The sequence below is a fragment of the Prionailurus bengalensis genome, chromosome A1 (assembly GCF_016509475.1).
Source record: "Prionailurus bengalensis isolate Pbe53 chromosome A1, Fcat_Pben_1.1_paternal_pri, whole genome shotgun sequence".
Taxonomy (NCBI): Eukaryota; Metazoa; Chordata; class Mammalia; order Carnivora; family Felidae; genus Prionailurus; species Prionailurus bengalensis.
Window position 1 is genome coordinate 114142314 of NC_057343.1, and position 20023 is coordinate 114162336.

The 20023-nt window shown below is 45.7% G+C and overlaps 1 protein-coding gene and 1 pseudogene across 2 annotated transcripts in view; both read right to left on the reverse strand.

The window, feature by feature from the left end:
• The window catches only part of SPOCK1 (SPARC (osteonectin), cwcv and kazal like domains proteoglycan 1), a 521381-nt gene that overhangs the window by 156573 nt on the left and 344785 nt on the right, over nt 1-20023 (reverse strand). For both annotated transcript variants that reach the window (XM_043588493.1, XM_043588489.1), the window contains one exon: nt 3493-3607. In XM_043588493.1, the coding sequence (XP_043444428.1) occupies nt 3493-3607 (115 nt within the window). The remainder of the gene's footprint in view (nt 1-3492; nt 3608-20023) is intronic.
• On the reverse strand, nt 11898-13357 carry LOC122487675 (annotated as a pseudogene).

Below are 20023 nucleotides of genomic sequence, written 5' to 3' on the forward strand. Positions count from 1 at the left end.
CTCAGACCACCTCCCAAATCCAGATAAGGGAGTGGGCGCGCTGCCTCAATCACAGCCTCCTCTTTGGGCTGTTTTTTCAGTGAACAAAAGGTCCCTATCATCAGGAATGCAGCCATCTTCTTAGCCCTTACCTGCCGTGAATCACAAAGAGGGAGGCAGAAATGACACTGTAATGCTCATGCTAAACCTCACGGCTTCCCCCCGAGAAGGAAGGACAAGCAGGCAGAGTCACCAGAGGAAGGAGCCAGGCACCTGGTGGGGGCTACCTTCTTCTTAGAAACATGAAACTGTGGGGTTTCCTGGCTGACCTTCCAAAACGAATGATGTAATAACCATCATCATAATTGTTTTAGCAAGTGGCAGACCAGCCATCATTATGTGACACTAGACTATATGCCTTACACAAGTGTGTGTCACTGAACTCTCACACAAGGACATGCACAAAAGAGCCCCTGCAAGGATTAGCAACAATTGCTACCCATAAGGTCTCTTTAAGAATCACTAGTGGGCGAGGGGCACCTGGGTGGCGCAGTCGGTTGAGCGTCCGACTTCAGCCAGGTCACGATCTCGCGGTCCGTGAGTTCGAGCCCCGCGTCGGGCTCTGTGCTGACAGCTCAGAGCCTGGAGCCTGTTTCCGATTCTGTGTCTCCCTCTCTCTCTGCGCCTCCCCCGTTCATGCTCTGTCTCTCTCTGTCCCAAAAATAAATGAACGTTGGAAAAAAAAAATTAAAAAAAAAAAAAAAAAAAAAAAAAAAAGAATCACTAGTGGGCGGCACCTGGGTGGCTCAGTCAGTCAAAGGATTAAGGGTCCGAGTATTGATTTCTGCTCAGGTCATGATATCAAGGTTTGGTCCATGAGTTTGAGCCCCGCATTGTGCTCTTGGGCACTGACAGTGCAGGGCCTGCTTGGTGTTCTCTCTCTCTCCCCTTCTCTGCCCTTCCTGCATGCATGCGCACTCTCTATCTCACAAAATAAATAAATGAACATTAATAAAAAAAAATCATGAGAGGATGCACCCCAATAAACAGGAAAGAGGAATGGGTAAGTATTTTCATTGAATCCATTTTACAGACGATGAAGCACAAATTCTGAAAGGTAAAGTACATGCCAAGGTCACAGAGTAAGGCAGTAGCCAGCCTGGGAAAGGAACCCTGGTTGGTCTCATTCCCAAATCCATGCGCTTAGTCATTGTAATCCTGTGGCCACCAGAATATGAGGGAGATGAGGATTATGCTTTCCACACAAGCAAACAAGTGGTGGTGCTCCCAACAAAGAAACAAGGCACGCCCAGACACACACAACCTACACCTGGATAGGCCTGAATACCAATATGGTTGCAGCCTCCATCTTGCACAGATTTGAGCTTAATGCTGACCATCTCCTGTCTGGCACTTTCAGAGGGGCTATATTCCAGGAGGAAACAGGCAATGGTCTATCCATGTTGCACATCCATATACACACATATACAACCAGATGGTTAAAATCTAGAGCACTATCTCAAAAAGGGTATTTAGGTATTTGCAGCAAAAGAGGCCCCCTCTTACAACCTTCAGAGAAGGAAGAAATCATGTGCAGCAGGAAACTCTAGGATAGTTTCCTCAGAGTATGTCTGCCTGGAAAACTTCTAGTGACAACAACAATTTTTTTTTTTTTTACATCCCACTCCACAGTGAACTTAATTTTCCTTGAGGGTAGGAAAGTATGTAGCTTCAGTGTGTAACACAAGCCTGGCACATTGTAGGTGCTCGGTATCTTTCTGTTAAATGACAGTGAATGAATGGAGAGACAAGGACAGGATGAAGGGAGAGGCCGACACACGGTAGTAAAAGAAAACAGGAGTTTTGGAGCCGGACGGTCCAGGGTTTGAAACATGGCTGCCACTTCCTAGATGTATAAGCCAATTACTAATGCCGCTCTGTCTCACTCCCCTCGTTTTTAGAGTGGAGACAAAAATAAATCCCAACTTGGCAAAAGGGCAGGAAGAATTCAAGGATGTGGTGCTGAGCACAATGCACGGCGTGTGCTAGGGTTTGGGAGTGAGATCTATCTTTACTTCTGGGGAAAATACTCCAGTCTTGAGCAAAGAGTAAAACACATTATATCTTGCATCTCAGTCTTATGGAGACAAAGGGTTACTGTTTTTAGGTGACCACCAGGCTGGATCTGTAGCTGTAGGGACCAGGTTTGCAGAGGCAGGGAGGTTGAGGGCTCTGCTCCAGGGAGTTTCTCTGCTGGACCATGATGGAGCTTCCCAGGCAGTTTAGGAGGAAACCACTTAGGGAATGGAGGGAAATTAAAACACTTTGCAAAAGGAGCAGCCAATGGGACCAGCATTGCTCAGACTTCAAGAACTGCAGGAAGGGAAAGGACCCATCCGGCATGGTCCCATAGTCGAAACGGAGCTAAGGAGCAGAAGCCACAGGAGATGCACTTCAGTGGGAATCGAGTCCCAGAAAGGCTGTATCCTTTGCTTGAGGTCATGGCCCAGCGCAGGTGGATGGCAGAGCACGTTGCCAAGTCCAAAACAGGTGTGGTGACTCCAGTGCCCATGGACTGAACACCTACCTCTCCACTGCACAGCAGTACAGAAAGAAGGGAGAACAGACCCTGCAAATGACTTTTTCCCATCCCCACCAACCCTACCCCACTGTTAAAGAACGCCGTGTGTGTGTGTGTGTGTGTGTGTGTGTGTGTGTGTGTGTACACACGCACATACGTTCATTCATGGGCACATGTTGGTTCTTGCTCTGAGTAATTTTGTAGGACTGAAGGCCTACCAAGAAGACTGAATTCAAAGGCTCTTTCTGTCCTCTATAAAAGCTTTCTCCCACTGGATGGAGAAAGTTGGGAGAGGTTGAGGGTAAAAAGGCAAAGCTTTAAAGATCTTAAAGAAGAGTGGGGAGACCTCCCTCCGTGCTGGGGAAGAAGGTGATCAAGTACTATACCCTGAGAAAACAGCAAGGCATGTTCTCAGGAGAAATGGTGGTGTGGTGGTGCTGAGGAGGAAGAACCCCAAACCAGGGCACCCCGACTGGCGAAGATGCCCACGGCGCATATATCTGGGCATGAAAGCAGACAACCCTCAGACTCCGAGGAACCTCAAAGGATTATAACACTGACAATGTCAGTGACAAGCAACAGACTAATAACTCAGAACCTGTTTTCTTAGCTCTAAGCTTCCGGGATCTCTGGGGTCATTCCTGAAGGAGGAATGGACCCCACAATGACAAAGAAGGGATTTTCCGTGCATCTGCTTAGATGAGGGCTCAGAGTTAAAGTTGATTTAAAATAAATGTAGGTATTAAAATTTTTTGCAAATCTGTGTTGCAGAATTGAGATGCATACCCCAGGATGACTGGAGGCACCAAATACCATACAAAATGGTGATAGAAACACCTGCTCTCCTTCCCCCCTCCTCACTGTCCCCCACTCAGAGATTGGGTACCCCCAGATCTGTCAGTCGGAGCGCGCTTCCCGGCCCCCGGCCTTACCTGGGGAGAAGGTGCTTGCGGCTGACACACAGGGCAGTCTGGTAGTCCTGGGTCACACACACTTTGTGAGGGCTGCACTTCACCTTCAGGCAGGGATCTTTCGATGGGTCCAGGGCTGAGGCAAAAAGAGCAAGAAGGGGGGGCGTGAGGACTTCTAAGGAAATTTAGTTTCTCTTTCTACTCAAATAAACAAATGGGAAATAAACAGACCACGTGTTTGCACTCTGGGCGGTTTTTTAGGCTGATGGGGATTGGAATGAATACCCAAACCGAGGGGAATTCTGTGTCTACTGCACATGTTCTGCTTCAGCATCAGGATAGTGATTCCTTTGTGCTTTGGGGAGTTTCAGCATCTCCATGTCGGGCAGGAATTACTTTTAAAATCCTTTAGAATCTTACATACTCCAAGGACCAAGATCTCCTTTTCCCTCTTTGGTTATCTGTCTGCAATTGCTTTTTATGACTTCATCCATGCCTACCTTTACTTATTTCCTACCACGTAGAAAGTCCTTGAGGACAGAGTTTTTTTGGCTCCAGTTCAATCGACACGGACTGTGTGCATCAATAAGCCCATGTTAAATTTTGGGAAGAGCTTCAGGAGGCCCAAAACCATTTTGCGCCATGCAAAGTTCCAACATAATAAGGAAGGGAGAAAGCTTATACATAAATATTTATTGTGCGAGGCAGAATGAGATAAGGGCCATGATGGGCATATAAAATGATAACGGAGCTCCAGAGAAAAACAGAGATCAATTTCTGGGGCAAGGATTAATGAGGCATTAATATGTGAACTGGATCCAGAAGGATGGGCAGAGTTTGGGAAAGCGAAGTTACAAAAGGCAGTCTAGACTGCCATGAGTGGACCATCACAGGGCACTTGATCCGATCAGTAAGTGTGGCCTGTGGGTGGTAATGATGGCGGGGGGGCGGGGGGCGGTGTGCGGAGAGGGGATGTGGAGTCAACCAAGGCACTCCAGAAAGGGTCTCCCAAAACAGCGGTTCCAAAACTGCACCGTTTTCCAGAAAAGGCTGAGTGGCGGGCCCTGGGCTAATCAGCACCCCGCACACCGAGGTGCGCACACTCATTACGGCAGCGAAGAGGCCGCAGGGAATTCTCCGCAAAGCAAAAGCAATTGTGCCGTCTCCCAGCTCCAGGCCTAGGCCTATTAGGCAGTAAATCCTTCATAACTTTCTCCTCAGCCCGCGGAGGCGAGGCCTCCCCGTGTCCTCCCCACGCAAACATTTGGTTAAACAAATTGGCATCCTGAGCAGGGACAGCAAAACAGCCATGAGAAACGCCATCGTGCCCACAGCTGCCAGGTCCCCCGGCCACCACGAGACCCCTGCCCTTAGAGAAGTCACGGTTCCTCTCAGCCCGCCCAGGCCCAGAACCTCCACACCATTTTCCTCAGACAGCAGCTGGGAGTTTCTCAAGGGACCTGAACACACAACACCCGGAGGCGTTTCTGCTGCTTGAACAGTTCAGGGCGGCTCCGTCCGCTGCAGCAGCACCAGCCGCTATAAACACAAGGCAGGGTGCATTTTTAGGCCAGTCAGGCCAGCAACAAGACCCAGGTCCTGGTCCCAGGGGAGTCATCTGACAGAGCCTACGCCCCAAGGGATCGCCCGGCTGCCTGAAGCTTAGCAGAGGGAAACGAGGTGCAGGAAGAATAAAAGAGGCTGATTCGAGCCCCAGTGACAGGGCATTCACTTTGAACTCTTCAGCTGAGGGCTGCATCTGGGAAGCAATGGCAGCAAGGCTTGTGTCCGCTTCCGGAGTCCTTCAAGCCAAGGCCTTCCAGAAACTCACAACAGGAGTTTCTGGTCCCAGGTGGAAGGCTCCCAGTCCTGGGGATGTCCACACGAGAAGCCAGGAGGCTGGTATGGCCTCAGACCACTGGCTCTTTCCTCGTGCAGTGTCTCCCACTCCCAACCCCAGGGTGGCTGTCCAGCCAACTGTGACTTGCCTCCCCAGGCTCATGCAAAATGCAGCCAACCTGAAGAACGATTACCAGATGACTGCTAATGACGGACCGTGGCAATCCTCCACTGCTCCTTCTCACACGCCCGGCCACCACAGGATGAGGGAAGACATGGGGGATCTCAAGGAACTTGGGGGCCGGACCACAGGCAGCCCCAGCCAAGGTGCCAGCCTAGGTGCTTCCCTGATAGGTGCTAAGTGCTCCAGAGCCCTTGGGATTTTCATGGGAGTGTATCGCAGAGATGGAAACTAACAGGCTGCCCTAGGAGGGTGGCTTTCCAAATCTGAAGTACTCCATGACCAGCTTCGTGGCCAAATTTGAGGTTCTTTTTGTTTTTGCAGCCAACTGCACAAACACCAATGTCTGTCGACAGGCAGTACAATCTTGAAGGAAGTAAGCCAGCCGAGCATAGTTTGCAAGAGCACACTCCAGACCCGGTGTTTTCGAGGGTGAATACGGCTTACTCATACCTCAGCTGCCTCCTCTATATGGTGAGGGTTATACCACCTGCTCTTGGTTTGGTTATCTTGAGGGTTAAAGGAGCTAATATTTGTGAGTCCTTAAAGCCAACTTAGTGTATGTTAAGTACCTCATAGGTGTTTGCTAATTTTTTGTGCATCTGGTCCCAAGAATGAGTCGTAAGTCTTCATAAGAACAAGACCTAACACCCACTGTTTCAGACATGCAATGAACTAAGCCCTATAACTGGATTATCATATTTAATTCTCAAAACCACCCAAGGAGGTGGCTGCTGTTAATGTGCCCGTTTTACAAATGAAGGTCTTAAAGGGGAGTCACCGATGAGAGGTGCGGAGGGTATCTGACACTTGGCCCATCGACTCCAGAAAGCAAACTCTTCGCATTCATAGGCCAGCAGCAAAACAATCACCTAGGATCTCCTCTGAAGGGTTGACTGTGGGGTCCACCTCACACCAAGTATGGAGCCCACAGGCACCATGTTCTTGGGAGTTCTTGGGGCATAAAGAAAGCCAAGGGGTAAGAGGAAGGGGGCAGTGAGACAATCTGGTGCTTCCCAGGTCGGGCCATGCAGGACTGCACCCATGGACCTCACACAGCCCCAGGGCTTCCCGAGAAGGGGAGGTGCCCAGCTCCGGGAAACCGTGCCCTCTGCGCTCTCCCTCTGAATGCGGCAACCCTCCAGCTAAGTCAAGAGACCAGTGTCCTGGTCAGTCTTCTTTCTGTAGCCTTTCCATGTGTGACACTACCATTAGGCTAACTACTACGGATCGCCCCCCCTCCAATTCTTGAAGCCAGCATTTCTTTACAAAGAAATCCAATGAAAAAATACTAATACACAAAAATGAGTCACTTAACTCCATATACATACCTAACAATTTGCACACAGAAATCAAGTCTACTAAACATTAATTACCAGGGTCTGAATACTTCAGACATGGATGCGGATTATTTTGAGTAAATGAACTTCATAGAACAACAAAACAGTAATAAATCAAGCTGCCAGCATTCATTTAATCACCAAGGGGTATTTTGTTTCCAAAAAACAGCCACACTGAGATGGAAAGGGGATGAGGGTGGTACAAGGAGTGTGTCATTTCCCTTTAAACGCCGTCTCCCAAGCGAGCTTTTCTAAGCAGCCCCAAGGCTCACAGCAATACTCTGGAAAGAAGCTGACACCCGCATTGGACAGGGCTGTGTGGCTCCACTTTCTAAAGGGAACGATAACAGATCAGAATAATAAGCAGCATTTGAGAGGCCCTTTAATAAGGCGCAGAGAAAGAGTGCAGGTGAGGAGGTAGGGAGAGAGCTGAGTGCTCGTGATAACTGGGAGCAGGCCCAGAAGCTTCCTTGTCAAGGGCTAATGATTTCTGGAGCCTGTGCTCTGAGTCTCTCTCTCTCTCTCCACGCACAGGCTGAGTGACAGGATGCAGCGATCCCCACAGGATGGCAGAGACCTGCGTGCCCTCCACTGCTTCTCTCAGGGCAGCCGCAGGACTTCTCCGGGACAGCACACCTGGCACAGAGCAGGTGCCCACGGGAGGTTAATTCCCTCTCTCTGCCCATTTCCCAAGACCAATCAAGTGTCAAGTGGCAGAAGACACATGTCCAAGTAATTCGTTGACCAATTTTTACAAAAACCATTTTCAAAGAAAAAAAGAACAGGAACACATTAATTTAAAGAGAGATTTGTTAAGCTGAAAAACACTGACTTCCAAAGCAAGTTAATTATAGGCTTCGTGTAATTTTTTTTCATTAATTTTATTTTTTAAGCTCACTGCTTGGTCTCAATTAAGGTAGTGATATTTTAATTATCTTAATTGTTTCTAAACTTGTTTTCCGGTTGGAGTTACTTTTTAATTAGCTACATTGATTTTAAAATCCAGAATCAAGCCTTTTTGCCGTCGGCGGGCATATCCCATAAGCTCACTGGCAAAGGGTTGTAATTCCTGTGAGAGAAGAATGGGCTACCCCCTCAGAGGTGCTGAGATGAGGGAATGTTCCATTTTGTGGGTTGGCCCCAGAGTCCCTGAGAGGCGCCTAGGGGACTGACACACACTTGGGTTTATTCCCTTAACACCTGTAGAGCTTCTGTTCTGTGCAGGCTAGAGGCCGGCATCTCCAGAGTGAACGTGAAGACATTCCTACCCTCCAGGGTCTCACAGCTCCATAAGGATGACAGACAACAGAAGGGCAAGTTCAGTGTGTTAGGGGAGATGTGGGTACCTTGCCCAGCCTTTCAAGGGGTAGGGAGAGCTCCTTGACAGACAGGTATCTATGGAAAATGGGTTTAAGGCAGGTAATAGGGTGAAGAAAACATTCCAGCTCGGAAGCAGCTCTCTTCCCAGAGGAATCAAGGCAAGTTTGGGGGAAACTAAAGCATTTGTTGGGGCCACTGCAGGTTGGAGCAGGGGTGGTATGTGGGAAAAGTGGACAGAGTGGCAGCAGCACCATGAAGGGCCTTTAGGGGATCATGGTCTCCAAATCCTACAGTGTTGGCAAACATGGCAGAACCTGGTGACCTTTGGCACATCCTCCCATGCTGACGTTAGTGGAGAAGCTATAGGGAGAGAGAACCCTTTATATACCTTTTTCAGGGTAAGTGGCACTTTGATAAGAACAGACAAGCTGCACACTCTCACCCTCCAAAGAAGAGGGATATCAGGGTGGAGGTCTCTGTGGTTGGCTCTTAGAGCTCCCCTTTCCCCCTTTGCAGAACCTCTGGGGACACTGAGCCATGCAGGATTCTGGGAGGCAAGAAGCCTACCCAGTGAGTCTGACAAGCAAAGACATCATCTACAACAGTCATGTGAACTTGTGGTCCACTCTGGTGACTCCAGGGAATGTCCACAGACAAGAGGCTGCTCAACCTACAAAAAGTTGACAAATTAATGAATGTTTTCTGTCTTCTTGTTGTTTTGAAGACTGCTCTCTGCCTGAATCATGCTCAACTGAGGTTCATCTGAAGAGCAGACACTCCCAGTGATTCATTAGCAGTGACTTAATGGATGAATGACAAAGAAATTACTCCAAACTGCTAAAACCTCGTCAAGCTAAGATCCCAAACATTTATTACAGCTTGTCTGTCCCCATGGTAACCTGGGCATGCATCTTGCTCCCCCCCTCTCCCAACCTCTGGAGGGGCTTGTTTACTAGCTGACGACAGAGCTGCACAGAATACAAAACAGAAGATGCTGCCCACAGAATTCTGCTGGAAACAGAGAAGAATGACAGTTTGGAAAACCTCTGTCACCATTTTCAGCTTTCCAATCGAGGTACTGGATATGTTCATGGGAGGCTGAACAAAGGGGCCCAATGGCCATGTGTCTGAATAAGACAGGCAGTTGAGTGACACAGACAGCTGAACATGTATGCCCTAGGAAGGGGGGGGGGTGGACAGGAGTGGATGGGGACACAGACAGATAAGGACAGAGGAACAGACGATAAAAAGGTGCATCTTACCTAAGGAACCCATCCTGAGAAGAGACATTTTCTTTTCCCTTCAAACAGAGGACCTAAGAACTCTTTTCTTTCTGTGTTATAACTAAAAACATCCTCTCGGGGCGCCTGGGTGGCGCAGTCGGTTAAGCGTCTGACTTCAGCCAGGTCACGATCTCGCGGTCCGTGAGTTCGAGCCCCGCGTCAGGCTCTAGGCTGATGGCTCAGAGCCTGGAGCCTGTTTCCGATTCTGTGTCTCCCTCTCTCTCTGCCCCTCCCCCGTTCATGCTCTGTCTCTCTCTGTCCCAAAAATAAATAAACGTTGAAAAAAAATTTAAAAAAAAAAAGCATCCTCTCTTACACTGTCTCTCTCTCTCTCTCTCTCTCTGTCTCTCTGTCTCTCTCTCTCTCTCTCTCTGTGTGTGTGTGTGTGTGTGTGTGTGTGTGTGTGTGTATGATGGAGGCTAAGTTGTATAAACTGGTAATGGGCAATTATTCAGCCATGTCCCTAAATGCTAACAACTGTTAAATACAGGTAGATGGGTATAGAGGAGTTTATTTTATCATTCCCTCAACTTTTGGGTATATATGAAAACTTTAATATTAAAAGGAAAGAAAAGAAAAAAGAAACATCCTACAAGCCAGCAAGTTAACATATAAGGCAAAAAATGTACATCTCGATAGGCTACAGGGAGAGGAAATTATCAACAAGTTGAATGTCCATCTACTCTACCCGGCTTGGGCTACCGAAACAAAATACTAGACAGTGGGTGACTTGGACAACAGACTGTTATTTCTCACAGTTCTGGAGGATGGAAATCTGAGATCACATTGCCACCATGGCCAATTTCTTTGAGAGCTCTCTTGCTGGCTTGTAGATGGCCACCTTCTCACTACGTGAGAAGGCTTTTTCTCAGTGTATATACACAGCAAGCCAGTAAGCTCTGTGATGTCTCTTTTTATTCTGCATACCTTTTTTAAAAAATATTTTATTTACTTTTTTACTTAAATCCACATTAGTTAACATATAGTGTAATAATGATTTCAGGAAAAGAATTTAGTGATTCATCACTTACATACAACACGCAGTGTTCATCTCAAGTGCCTTCCTTAATGCCCATCACCCATTTGGTCCATCCATCCACCCAACAACCCTCCAGGGGCCCTCACTTTAGTTCTCTGTATTCAAGAGTCTCTTATGGTTTGTCTTCCTGTTTTTTATCGTATTTTTGCTTCCCTTCCCGTATGTTCATCTGTTTTATTTCTTAAATTCCAAATATGAGTAAAATCATATGTTTGTCTTTCTCTGACTGACTTACTTCACTTAGCATAATGCACTCTAGTTCCATCCGTGTTGTTGCAAACGGCAAGATTTTCTTTCAAGTTTAAAACATGTATTTAAAATTTTTTTTAATGTTCATTTATTTTTGACAGAGAGAGAGACACAGAGCATGTGCGGGGGAGGGGCAGAGAGAGAGGGAGACACAGAATCTCCCACAGGCTCCAGGCTCTGAGCTGTCAGCACAGAGCCTGACGCAGGGTTGAAACTCACAGACTGCAAGATCATGACCTGAGCCGAAGTCGGACGCTCAACCTACTCAGCCACCCAGGCACCCCTAAAACATGTATTTAAAATACAATTCATAAAATGCTTAATCTGCTGACTCTGGAGCCCTCGGTGCGGGGTGGGGTGGGGTAGGCAGCTGCCCGCTAAACCAGCAGAGCAGGACTGCAGGGGTGTGGCCCTCCGTCCCATGCCCTTCTGCTCAGACACCCAAGAGGCCCATGGGCACCCCTAGGATCACACAGCCAGAAAACAGGTCCCCAGATGTTTCCAGAGTCTCTGCTTACCAGGGAGGCTGGGGCAGCCCTGCCAGCTCATCCCTGAGCAAAGCATCCCCACATGGGGCAGAGCAGGGTATGGCTGGGCTGGACAGGGCAGGGCGGGGCACTGGGCTCTGGAAGAGGCTGATGGTAGCAGATAGGGTGTTGCCTCCTGCCTGCAGGTGGGGAGCACCCTGATTTTTTTTTCACCACCATATCAAACTTATTATTCCAATGGCACTAATACAGCTGGGGGTGTTCACAGTGATGCTGCACAAAGTTTCCTGCATTTTAGCTTCTTCCCAAAGAGAAAGGTCTACCGGCCGCTTGTTCCTTCCCCCTTTCTGGGGGAAAATCCACCACAGACTATTTACCCAAATAAACCTCTTAATGCCTTTTTTTTTTTTTTGACATTTGAGTTTCTGAAATGGAAAAAAAAAAAAACTATTGAGTGTCCCATCCCGCCTCCCCCACCCCCACCCCCACCGGCTAAATAAGTCCCTGTTGCCAGGGCATTTCTGTTGCCTCTGACATCTTGAAATAAACATCGAAAGAAATGGCAGCAAGTGTTCACGTTGAGTGATGGCACAGAGTGGGCCCCAGAACCCATCAGGTGGAGCGTCACTGGGGACAGTCTTGAGGTGTCATGGAGAATGCGAGGGCTTGCTGTGGTCGATTGGGTAGTGGACTGCAGGGAGGGCAGCCTACTATTTGTCCAGGAAGTTGTCCAGGGCTGGGATTCCTTCCTTCAGGCCCTTGCGCTTGTGTGTTTCAGCTGTCACCTGGCTGGGGTGGCTGGTGTTGTTGAACAGATCCCCAGGCAGGGTCTGCCAGTGGTGAAAGACGCACTGGGAGAAGGCCTGGCCACCAGGGTTGGACCTCAGGTCAGCAGTGAAGCTGAAGGACTCGTTCACAGGCAGGTAGGCCTCCACGACAAACACAGGGGTGCTGGCTGGGACTCCTCAAAGACGTGACCATGCTTCCTGTTCAGGACACCATAGATGCCACTAGCCACTTATTCTGGACACTGATTATCCACAAGGTAGACAGGCTCCATGAGACAGGACTGAGTGGTCAGCACACTGGCACAGAAACAGCGCCAGCCAGTGGGGATGATCTGGCCACCTCCGCGGTGGATGGCATTCGCATGCAAGGTCACATCAGGGATATCAAAGCACACACCCCACGTGTTTTCCTTGCACAGGGCTTCCTCTTTGGTGGCCCAGTGGAAGCCAGCTACCATACTGTCCTTGATCTCGTTGAGGCACTGCACACCCTTGGTGATGTCGGTGAGGACATTGGGGCTGGCGTCAGGCCCAAAGCATCAGATCTTGTGGGCTTCTGCCACATCCTACTCATACTTCTCGGCCAGATAGCGGACCTGCTGCTTGAGTTCTTGGTGGACAGACACTTCGCCCTTGTCTATGTCCTTGGCCAGGCCATCAGGGAAGGGCTGCACCTTCATGTACAGCTGGTTGTGCCTATTTTGGGACTTGGACAAGCAGAGCACACTCGACTCCTCACTGACCGTCTCCCGGTAGGACACCACGGGGTTGGGTTTCTTGATGGGAATGCACGCGTGGTCCTCCTCCAGGTCCTTCAGACAGATCTCCAGGTAAAGCTCGCCAGCCCCTGTGATGATGTGCTCCCTTGACTCTTCAATGATGCCCTGCACTGTGGGGTCCCACTTGGCCAGGCATTCAGGCCCTCCACTAGCTTGGGAAGGTTGGCTGGATTCTTGGCCTCCATAGCGATCCGGACAATGGGGCTAACACTGAACTTCATCACCCGCATGTTGTGGACATGCTCGAAGGTGGTGATCGTGCCATTCTTCACCAGGAACTGGTCCATGCCCACCAGGCCCACAATGTTCCCACAAGGCACATCTTCAAGGGGCTCCACATAATGGCCCATCTTTAGGATTGTTCTCTGGATGGGATTCAGGTACAGGTCCTCCTTCTTCCCAGGTGTGTAGTTGGGCCCCATGATCCTGACCTTGAGACCAGTAGACACCAGCCCCAAGAATACACGGCCGAAGGCGTAGAACCAACCTTTGTCAGAGGTTGGCACCATCTTGGAAATGTACATCATAAGTGGGCCTTTGGGGTCACAGCTTTTAATGCCCATGGCTGAACCGTCATCCGGAGACCATATATACATACTTTTATACACACACACACACACACACACACACACACACACACACACACCATGAGATGTCTCTTCTTATATACTATCTTACAGGAATAGGGCCCTACCCTGAGGACCTCATTTAACCTTGGTTACCTCTTTAGATGCCCAATCTCCAATACAGGACACTGAGAGTTAAGAGTTCAACATATAAAACATTCAGTCTGTAACACCATCTATAAGGAAACTGTTACCTTAATTACAAGACATCCATTCATGAAATCTTGTCCAGCTGTTATAAAAGAGGAAGTAGATCAGTGTGTACTAACACAGGTAGATATTTATAACAAATTAAGTAAGGAACCAAGTTAAAATATTTGCAATGGCAAAGTAACTTCCAAACACCAGACAACTAATAAACAGCAAAACTAGTACTCAAACTAGGTCTGCTTCTCAAGGAAGGACCTTTCCCTTTGCTATCCTGCTGACCTTGAGAAGTCCTTCTGCCCACAAAGTCCTAGCCTCTACCCACTTACACATCAGAACCTTCCATTTCTCTACTATCCTCTCCCTCCTGGGACTATCCCTGCAAAGACCTGTGAATGAATTCAGACACCCTATGCCGTCAGGCCAACACCACACCTGATGTCTGTATACACTGGTCTAGAAACCTCACCTGCAAAAAGTAACCTTTTCTTGCTTCTTAGAGAATCTTGCCTGCAGTGGGGGAAACAATGAAGTCATGACTATTGTCCAGAGCAAGAGCAAGTGTCCAGCCCTAAGAGAATTGGAATTCGCTTCTGAGTTGTAAGAGAACACCCTGGACCTGACTGGAACTACACAGCAGTGACTGGAAAGAGCTTTGCCTTTCAGCTCATGGGCAAAACAAGACATTATGAGCAGCCACTGCTAAGTCCTACTTGTCTAATTTACAAGTCCTGATCATTAAAAAAGAATGTATTAAGGGAAGTCTACAGCAGCAGTGGAAATATGCTCCATAAAATCACAAGCCACAAAAGTATATTAACCAGACCAGGCAATCCTGCTTTCTCAAAGCTATCATCCCATACCAACCTCAGTTTCCCAGTTGTTCTGGGATGGTAAACAAAGGGACCCTCACTCCACGTTTCTACCAAGAAACTGATTTCCTTGTAAAAGTGGGATAGGGAGAGAGGAGGATAAAAGGGAGGGGGGTAATGTTAACTATGTGGAAAGAAAAGGAAAGAGGGAGCATTTTATTACATAATGCATCATCCAGTTGAGGGACTAACAGTGGTGACAATGACACTTACCAACTATATATAGAATAATGTACTATTTTTCTAATTAACCAATGAGGAAACTGACACAGAGATGGTAAGTAACTAACTTGTCTGTGGTCACGTAGTTGGTAAATCTGGACTAGAATCTAGAGTACTCTCACACCAAAGCTGATGCTCAGAGCCACCAGGCCACTCATGAGCAGCTTATGATGAGGAGAAAGGTGACAAATACAGTGCCAAGAAGCAGCATGTTGAACATCCCTGTCCACCGCCCCCAAGAATCATGTCGCCCAAAGGATCCACAAGAAGAAATTAATACTGTGAAGAAAATATTGTACTATTCAGAAGTCAAAGCCAGATTGTTGGACATTTGAGTAAGCGTATATTACTTTTATAATGAATATGAAAGTCAAAGTTTCTTTTCAAGGTGATGCTCATGCCCAGTCAACTTAATTTTCTCTCTGACTTAAAAAACAACATGGACCCAGTGAGGCTTGTGGTTCCTTCTCTCAGGGATTCTGTGAAGCCTATCTATGGTCCACATCACTGACCAGGAGGTGCATGAGGTTTGGTGGCAACATGGGATCAGATGGAGCAACATGGGATCAGATGGTGGCAACATGGATCAGTAGGACCTGACAATGGCCTTCGTTCTCAATAGGAGGACAAGAGACCATCCAAAGAGAAGTCTTAACCTTCCCATCCTTCAAAATGGCCAGAATTCATTAAAGTGTTATAAAAATAAAGGTACTTGAGTTGTACTTCATGGTAATTGGCAGGAATTATTCCTAAGACACTTAGGAACAAAGACAACAGAATTACTGAAGGTACATAAGACCAGTTCTATAACCTAGGAAAATAAGAGGACACAAAAAGCACAATAAAAATCAAACACCTCCATGAAAAAGGCAGAGTTAAAAGAGGGGTATAGCTCAGCAAGTCTATGTTTTATACCTGTACTTCACTTTAATACAATTAAAATTCCTGTAAAACATGTAGCTTTTCATAAAGAATGAACTCCTTTGTGCTGATGAGCACAACTCTGTCACTATTCAGCAGTCCTAGTAGTTGACCATGTAAAAATGGGGAAATACAGAAACTCCATGAATTTCCAATAAATAATTAAACCAGTGTGTCTAGAAGAAGAAAACTCATAGGTTTGGATCAGAGAGGTGAAGGTGTACAAGGGGCACAATTGTGCCACTTCCTGCCTTTGTGGTCCAGATGGGTCACTCACTCTTCAGGATTCAAATGCAGACAAAGAGATCTACTTCACTCGGATATTGTGAGTAACTGAAGACACAACGCATGAAAGTTGCCCAGCACAGAGCCTGGCACATAGGATGTGTTCAGTAATCATCTTCACCACACTTTTAGCTTGCTCTTCAAATACAGAAAGTGGATATATGCAAAAGGCAAGGAACCCTAGACATTTTAGAGATTCAAGATACCAGAACAGTTAAAACATGGGCAGAAGACATGAATAGACATTTCTCCAAAAAAGACATCCAAATGGCCAACAGACATATGAAAAGATGCTCAAAATAACTCATCATCAGGCAAAATGCAAATCAAAACCACAATGAGGTATCATCTTACAGCCATGAGAATGGCTAAAATGAAAAGCACAAGAAACAATAAGTGTTGGTGAGGATGTGAGAAAAAAGAGCCCTCTTGCACTATTGCTGGGAAGGCAAACTGGTACAGTCATTGTGGAAAACAGTATGAAGTTTCCTTAAAAAATTAAAAATAGAACTACTCTATGACCCAGTGAACATACTACTAGGTATTTACCCCCAAAATACAAAAACACTAATTCAAAGGGATACCTGCTTTCCTAGTTTATAGTAGCATTACTTATGAAATGCAAACTATGGAAGCAGCCCAAGTGTCCTATTAAAATTCTATTAAAATTAAATTCTATTAATTTTATAGGTGAATGGATAAAGATGTATATATACATACACACAGGAATATTATTCATCCATAAAAAAGAATGAAATCTTGCCATTTGCAACAATGTGGATAAAGCTAGAGAGTATAATGCTAAGTGAAATAAGTCAGTCAGAGAAAGACAAATACCATATGATCTCACTCACATGTGGAATTTAAGAAACAAAACAAATGAGCAAAATAAAAAAGAGAGAGAGGCAAACGAAGAAACATTCTCTTAGCTCTAGAGAACAAACTGATAGTTAACAGAAGGGAGGGGGAAAGGGCAAAGTAAAATGAGTGATGTGAATTAAAGAGTATACCTACCATGATGCAAAGTAAATCAAATCAAATCAAATTAGAAAAAAGATCTCGGAGCTACAGTGCTATTCATCCCTTTCCATTTCAAATGTTAGACTCATTTGTACAAGAAGCAACTTTAACATTTCTCTTTGAACATAAAGCTCAGGGTCTACTTTATCCAGAAAGCTTTCACTGATTAACCAGGTCTACACCACTGCTGAAACCACCATACAACAACTAAGGAGTTCACATATCTCTAGTAGAGCTGTGTTCTGCCTTGTCTCGTCTTGGAGATTATAAAGTCTGTGAATGAAGAATAAAAACCTTTTTTCCCCTCTAAATTATGTGCACTAAGAACAAACAACAAAGTCTTGTCAACAAACTTACACAGTCATAGTCATAGTCTTTATTTTGTTTTGTTTGTTTTGAGAGAAGGTACTGTGGGCTTTGAAAAGTCTCTATTACAGAGTCATAGACTATGAGTCTTAATATCCTAAGGCCTACATTCAGGCACCATTGATAAAATGCTAGGGGAGAAAAATAATGATTAAGGAGTATCTGACAAACACTGTTGATCCAAGCAGACAATGGCTTGTGTCAGGGAGGTTGTCAACATGAGGTGTGCTAGGTATAAATGGGCAGGCAGGGTTCAGCAAGGCAGGCTTCATGTACAAGGTTAGTGCCTTCTGATCCTTAGCCAGAGGCTGTCCATTTGACTGCTTCCACCCTGTCTTATAAAGCCTGGCAGGGAAAGATGTTAACTGAAAACAGAAAAATAAAGTCTGCAGGGAAACCCTGCCCCAAATTGGAGACAATTTGTTCAAATGACCTCTACGAGCCTCAGATGAAGTGGTTACTTCAGTAATGTGGCATCCTCAGAAGCATAACTTAAGTCCAGAGCTCTGGTGATGTATCATGGTGCTCATTCACTGCCACCTCCCTTGACAAGTCCAGAAATCAGTGGAAGAAGGCAAAGTAGTCCCACACCACATGTATCTACCAAATCTCTTTTTCCTGTTTTACAAATCTAACCTAGGTTTTCCATCTCAGACTATAAAGGGCCAAGGAGAATGCAAATCTACAGTTAATCTCCCTGCAGCATCTATTTTATGAGGTGGTAAGTAATTTAAAACTGTTAAAATATTAAGGCCATCACTGGTCTACTACAGAACAGAATACAAAATTCATATACATTTGTATAAAGAGACTCCAAAGATGTATGTGCTGGCAGTAGGTTCTGTCCCCTGAACCTCAAGAAAGATGTGTGTTGTAGCTTGCCCTTAGAGGCTCTTTGATAGAAAAGTTTCAGAAGTGTTGAAAGTGTTTACCAAGTTTAAAGGGTCTTAAGAGTGAAGTGGAGAGCTCTCCAGGGTACTGATATCCAAGATGGAAAATCAATAGCAGTAAAAGTCCATATAAAGAACTTGCATAAGCAAATCACTCATTCTTGCAGGACCCGTTGAAGCTAGTTATTCAAAACTGCATCCCACACCCCCTGGAATAGACTTCCCATGCCATCTGTTCCCAGGGAGCTCAGTCCCACTGGTGAGAGGCCCCAGGGCTTTTCAGAGAAGTGACCCTGCAGAATCCATAGCTTTTTTGAGACCTTTAATGTGCTAACCACTGGGTGAGATTTACAAATGAGTTACAAAGTATTTGTGGCTCCCTAGGTATGACTATCAAAATTAAAGCTTTTATTACTTTCATTCCTCCCACTGTTAATTTTTTAGAAACACTTGGCTCCAGATTTATAAATGGGTAAGTGGAGACTATGTATTTCCAAGTCCTTTCTTTCTGCAATTAGGGCAGACTCATTTCTGAGTCCTTGGGATGGTTCCCAAGGCTATTAAATTCTATTCCTTAACTGATAACATTGAAGCAGTCATGACAAAGTTAGTGCTGATGGGATCAGGGATTTCTTTGGGCACCATCTAAGCTATTAGAAAGCACTTCAAACTGAGAGAAGAGCGGTTACATCTCCCACTGAAGGATTCAGTAAATCTGTATCATTTAAGTCTTGTTTACTCTTGTTGCTTTGTTTTTTTTTGGGGGGGGGGGGGTCCCACCTTATTCAATCATTGCTAAAATACTTTTCCATGTGCATCCATCAGGTAATCAATTGACAGTCCCAACCTTGCCCACAACGGCTCTCTTTCCTGCGTGTCTCTTCACCAATGTGCCCCTCAATGGCTGATCACCTCCCTTCCATTACTCTAAAATAAAGCCTGTAGTGCTAATATAAAATATAAATCAGGTCTTAACTGCACATGGAAGACAAATGCAACAATAAATAATGAGAGAGCACCCATGAGGTTTCCTAAGACAAACATGGAATAAACACAAGGAGTAAAATCTCTTGTTTTCATTCTTGAGCAATAAATACTGAGTACCCAGAAGGTAAAACAGAGCAGGGAGATAATCATCTTTGGATACTGTAATGGCTGCAATGCTTCTTTCACTAAGAAGTGAAAATGATGTTCTCATTTTTGTTAAATTTATGGATTCTACACTTTATATTTTTTAAAAAAGAATTTTATGTATTTATTTTATTTATTTATTTTAATGTTTATTTATTTTGAGGAGGGAGGGGCAGAGAGGATCCCAAGCCATGGAGCTCCATCTCATGAACCATGAGACCATGACCTGAGCTCAAATCAAGAGTCAGATGCTTAGCTGACTGAGCCACCCAGATGCCCCTAAAAAAGATTTTAGCTCTCAGTCAACTCAATTAAAAAAACGGGCAGAGGACCTGCATAGACATTTTTCTGAAGACGACATACAGATGGCCAAGAGGCACATGAAAAGAGGCTCAGAGAAATGCAAATCAAAACCACAATGAGTTATGAGCTTATACCTGTCATAATAGATAGTATCAAAACAAATGAAAAATAAGTGTTGGCAAGGCTGTGGAGAAAAGGAAACCCTCATGTACTGTCAGTGGGAATGTAAACTGGTGCAGCCACTATGAAAAACAGTATGGAGGTTCCTCAAAAAATTCAAAATGGAATTACTACATGATCCAGCATTTCTACTTCTGGGTAATTATCCAAAGAAAATAAAAACAATAATTTTAAAAGATATATGTAACCCTATGTTAACTGCAGTATTTCTAATAGCCAAAATTTGGAAACAACTTGAGTAGTGACATATGGATTAAAGGATAAAGAAGAGACAGTGTGTGTA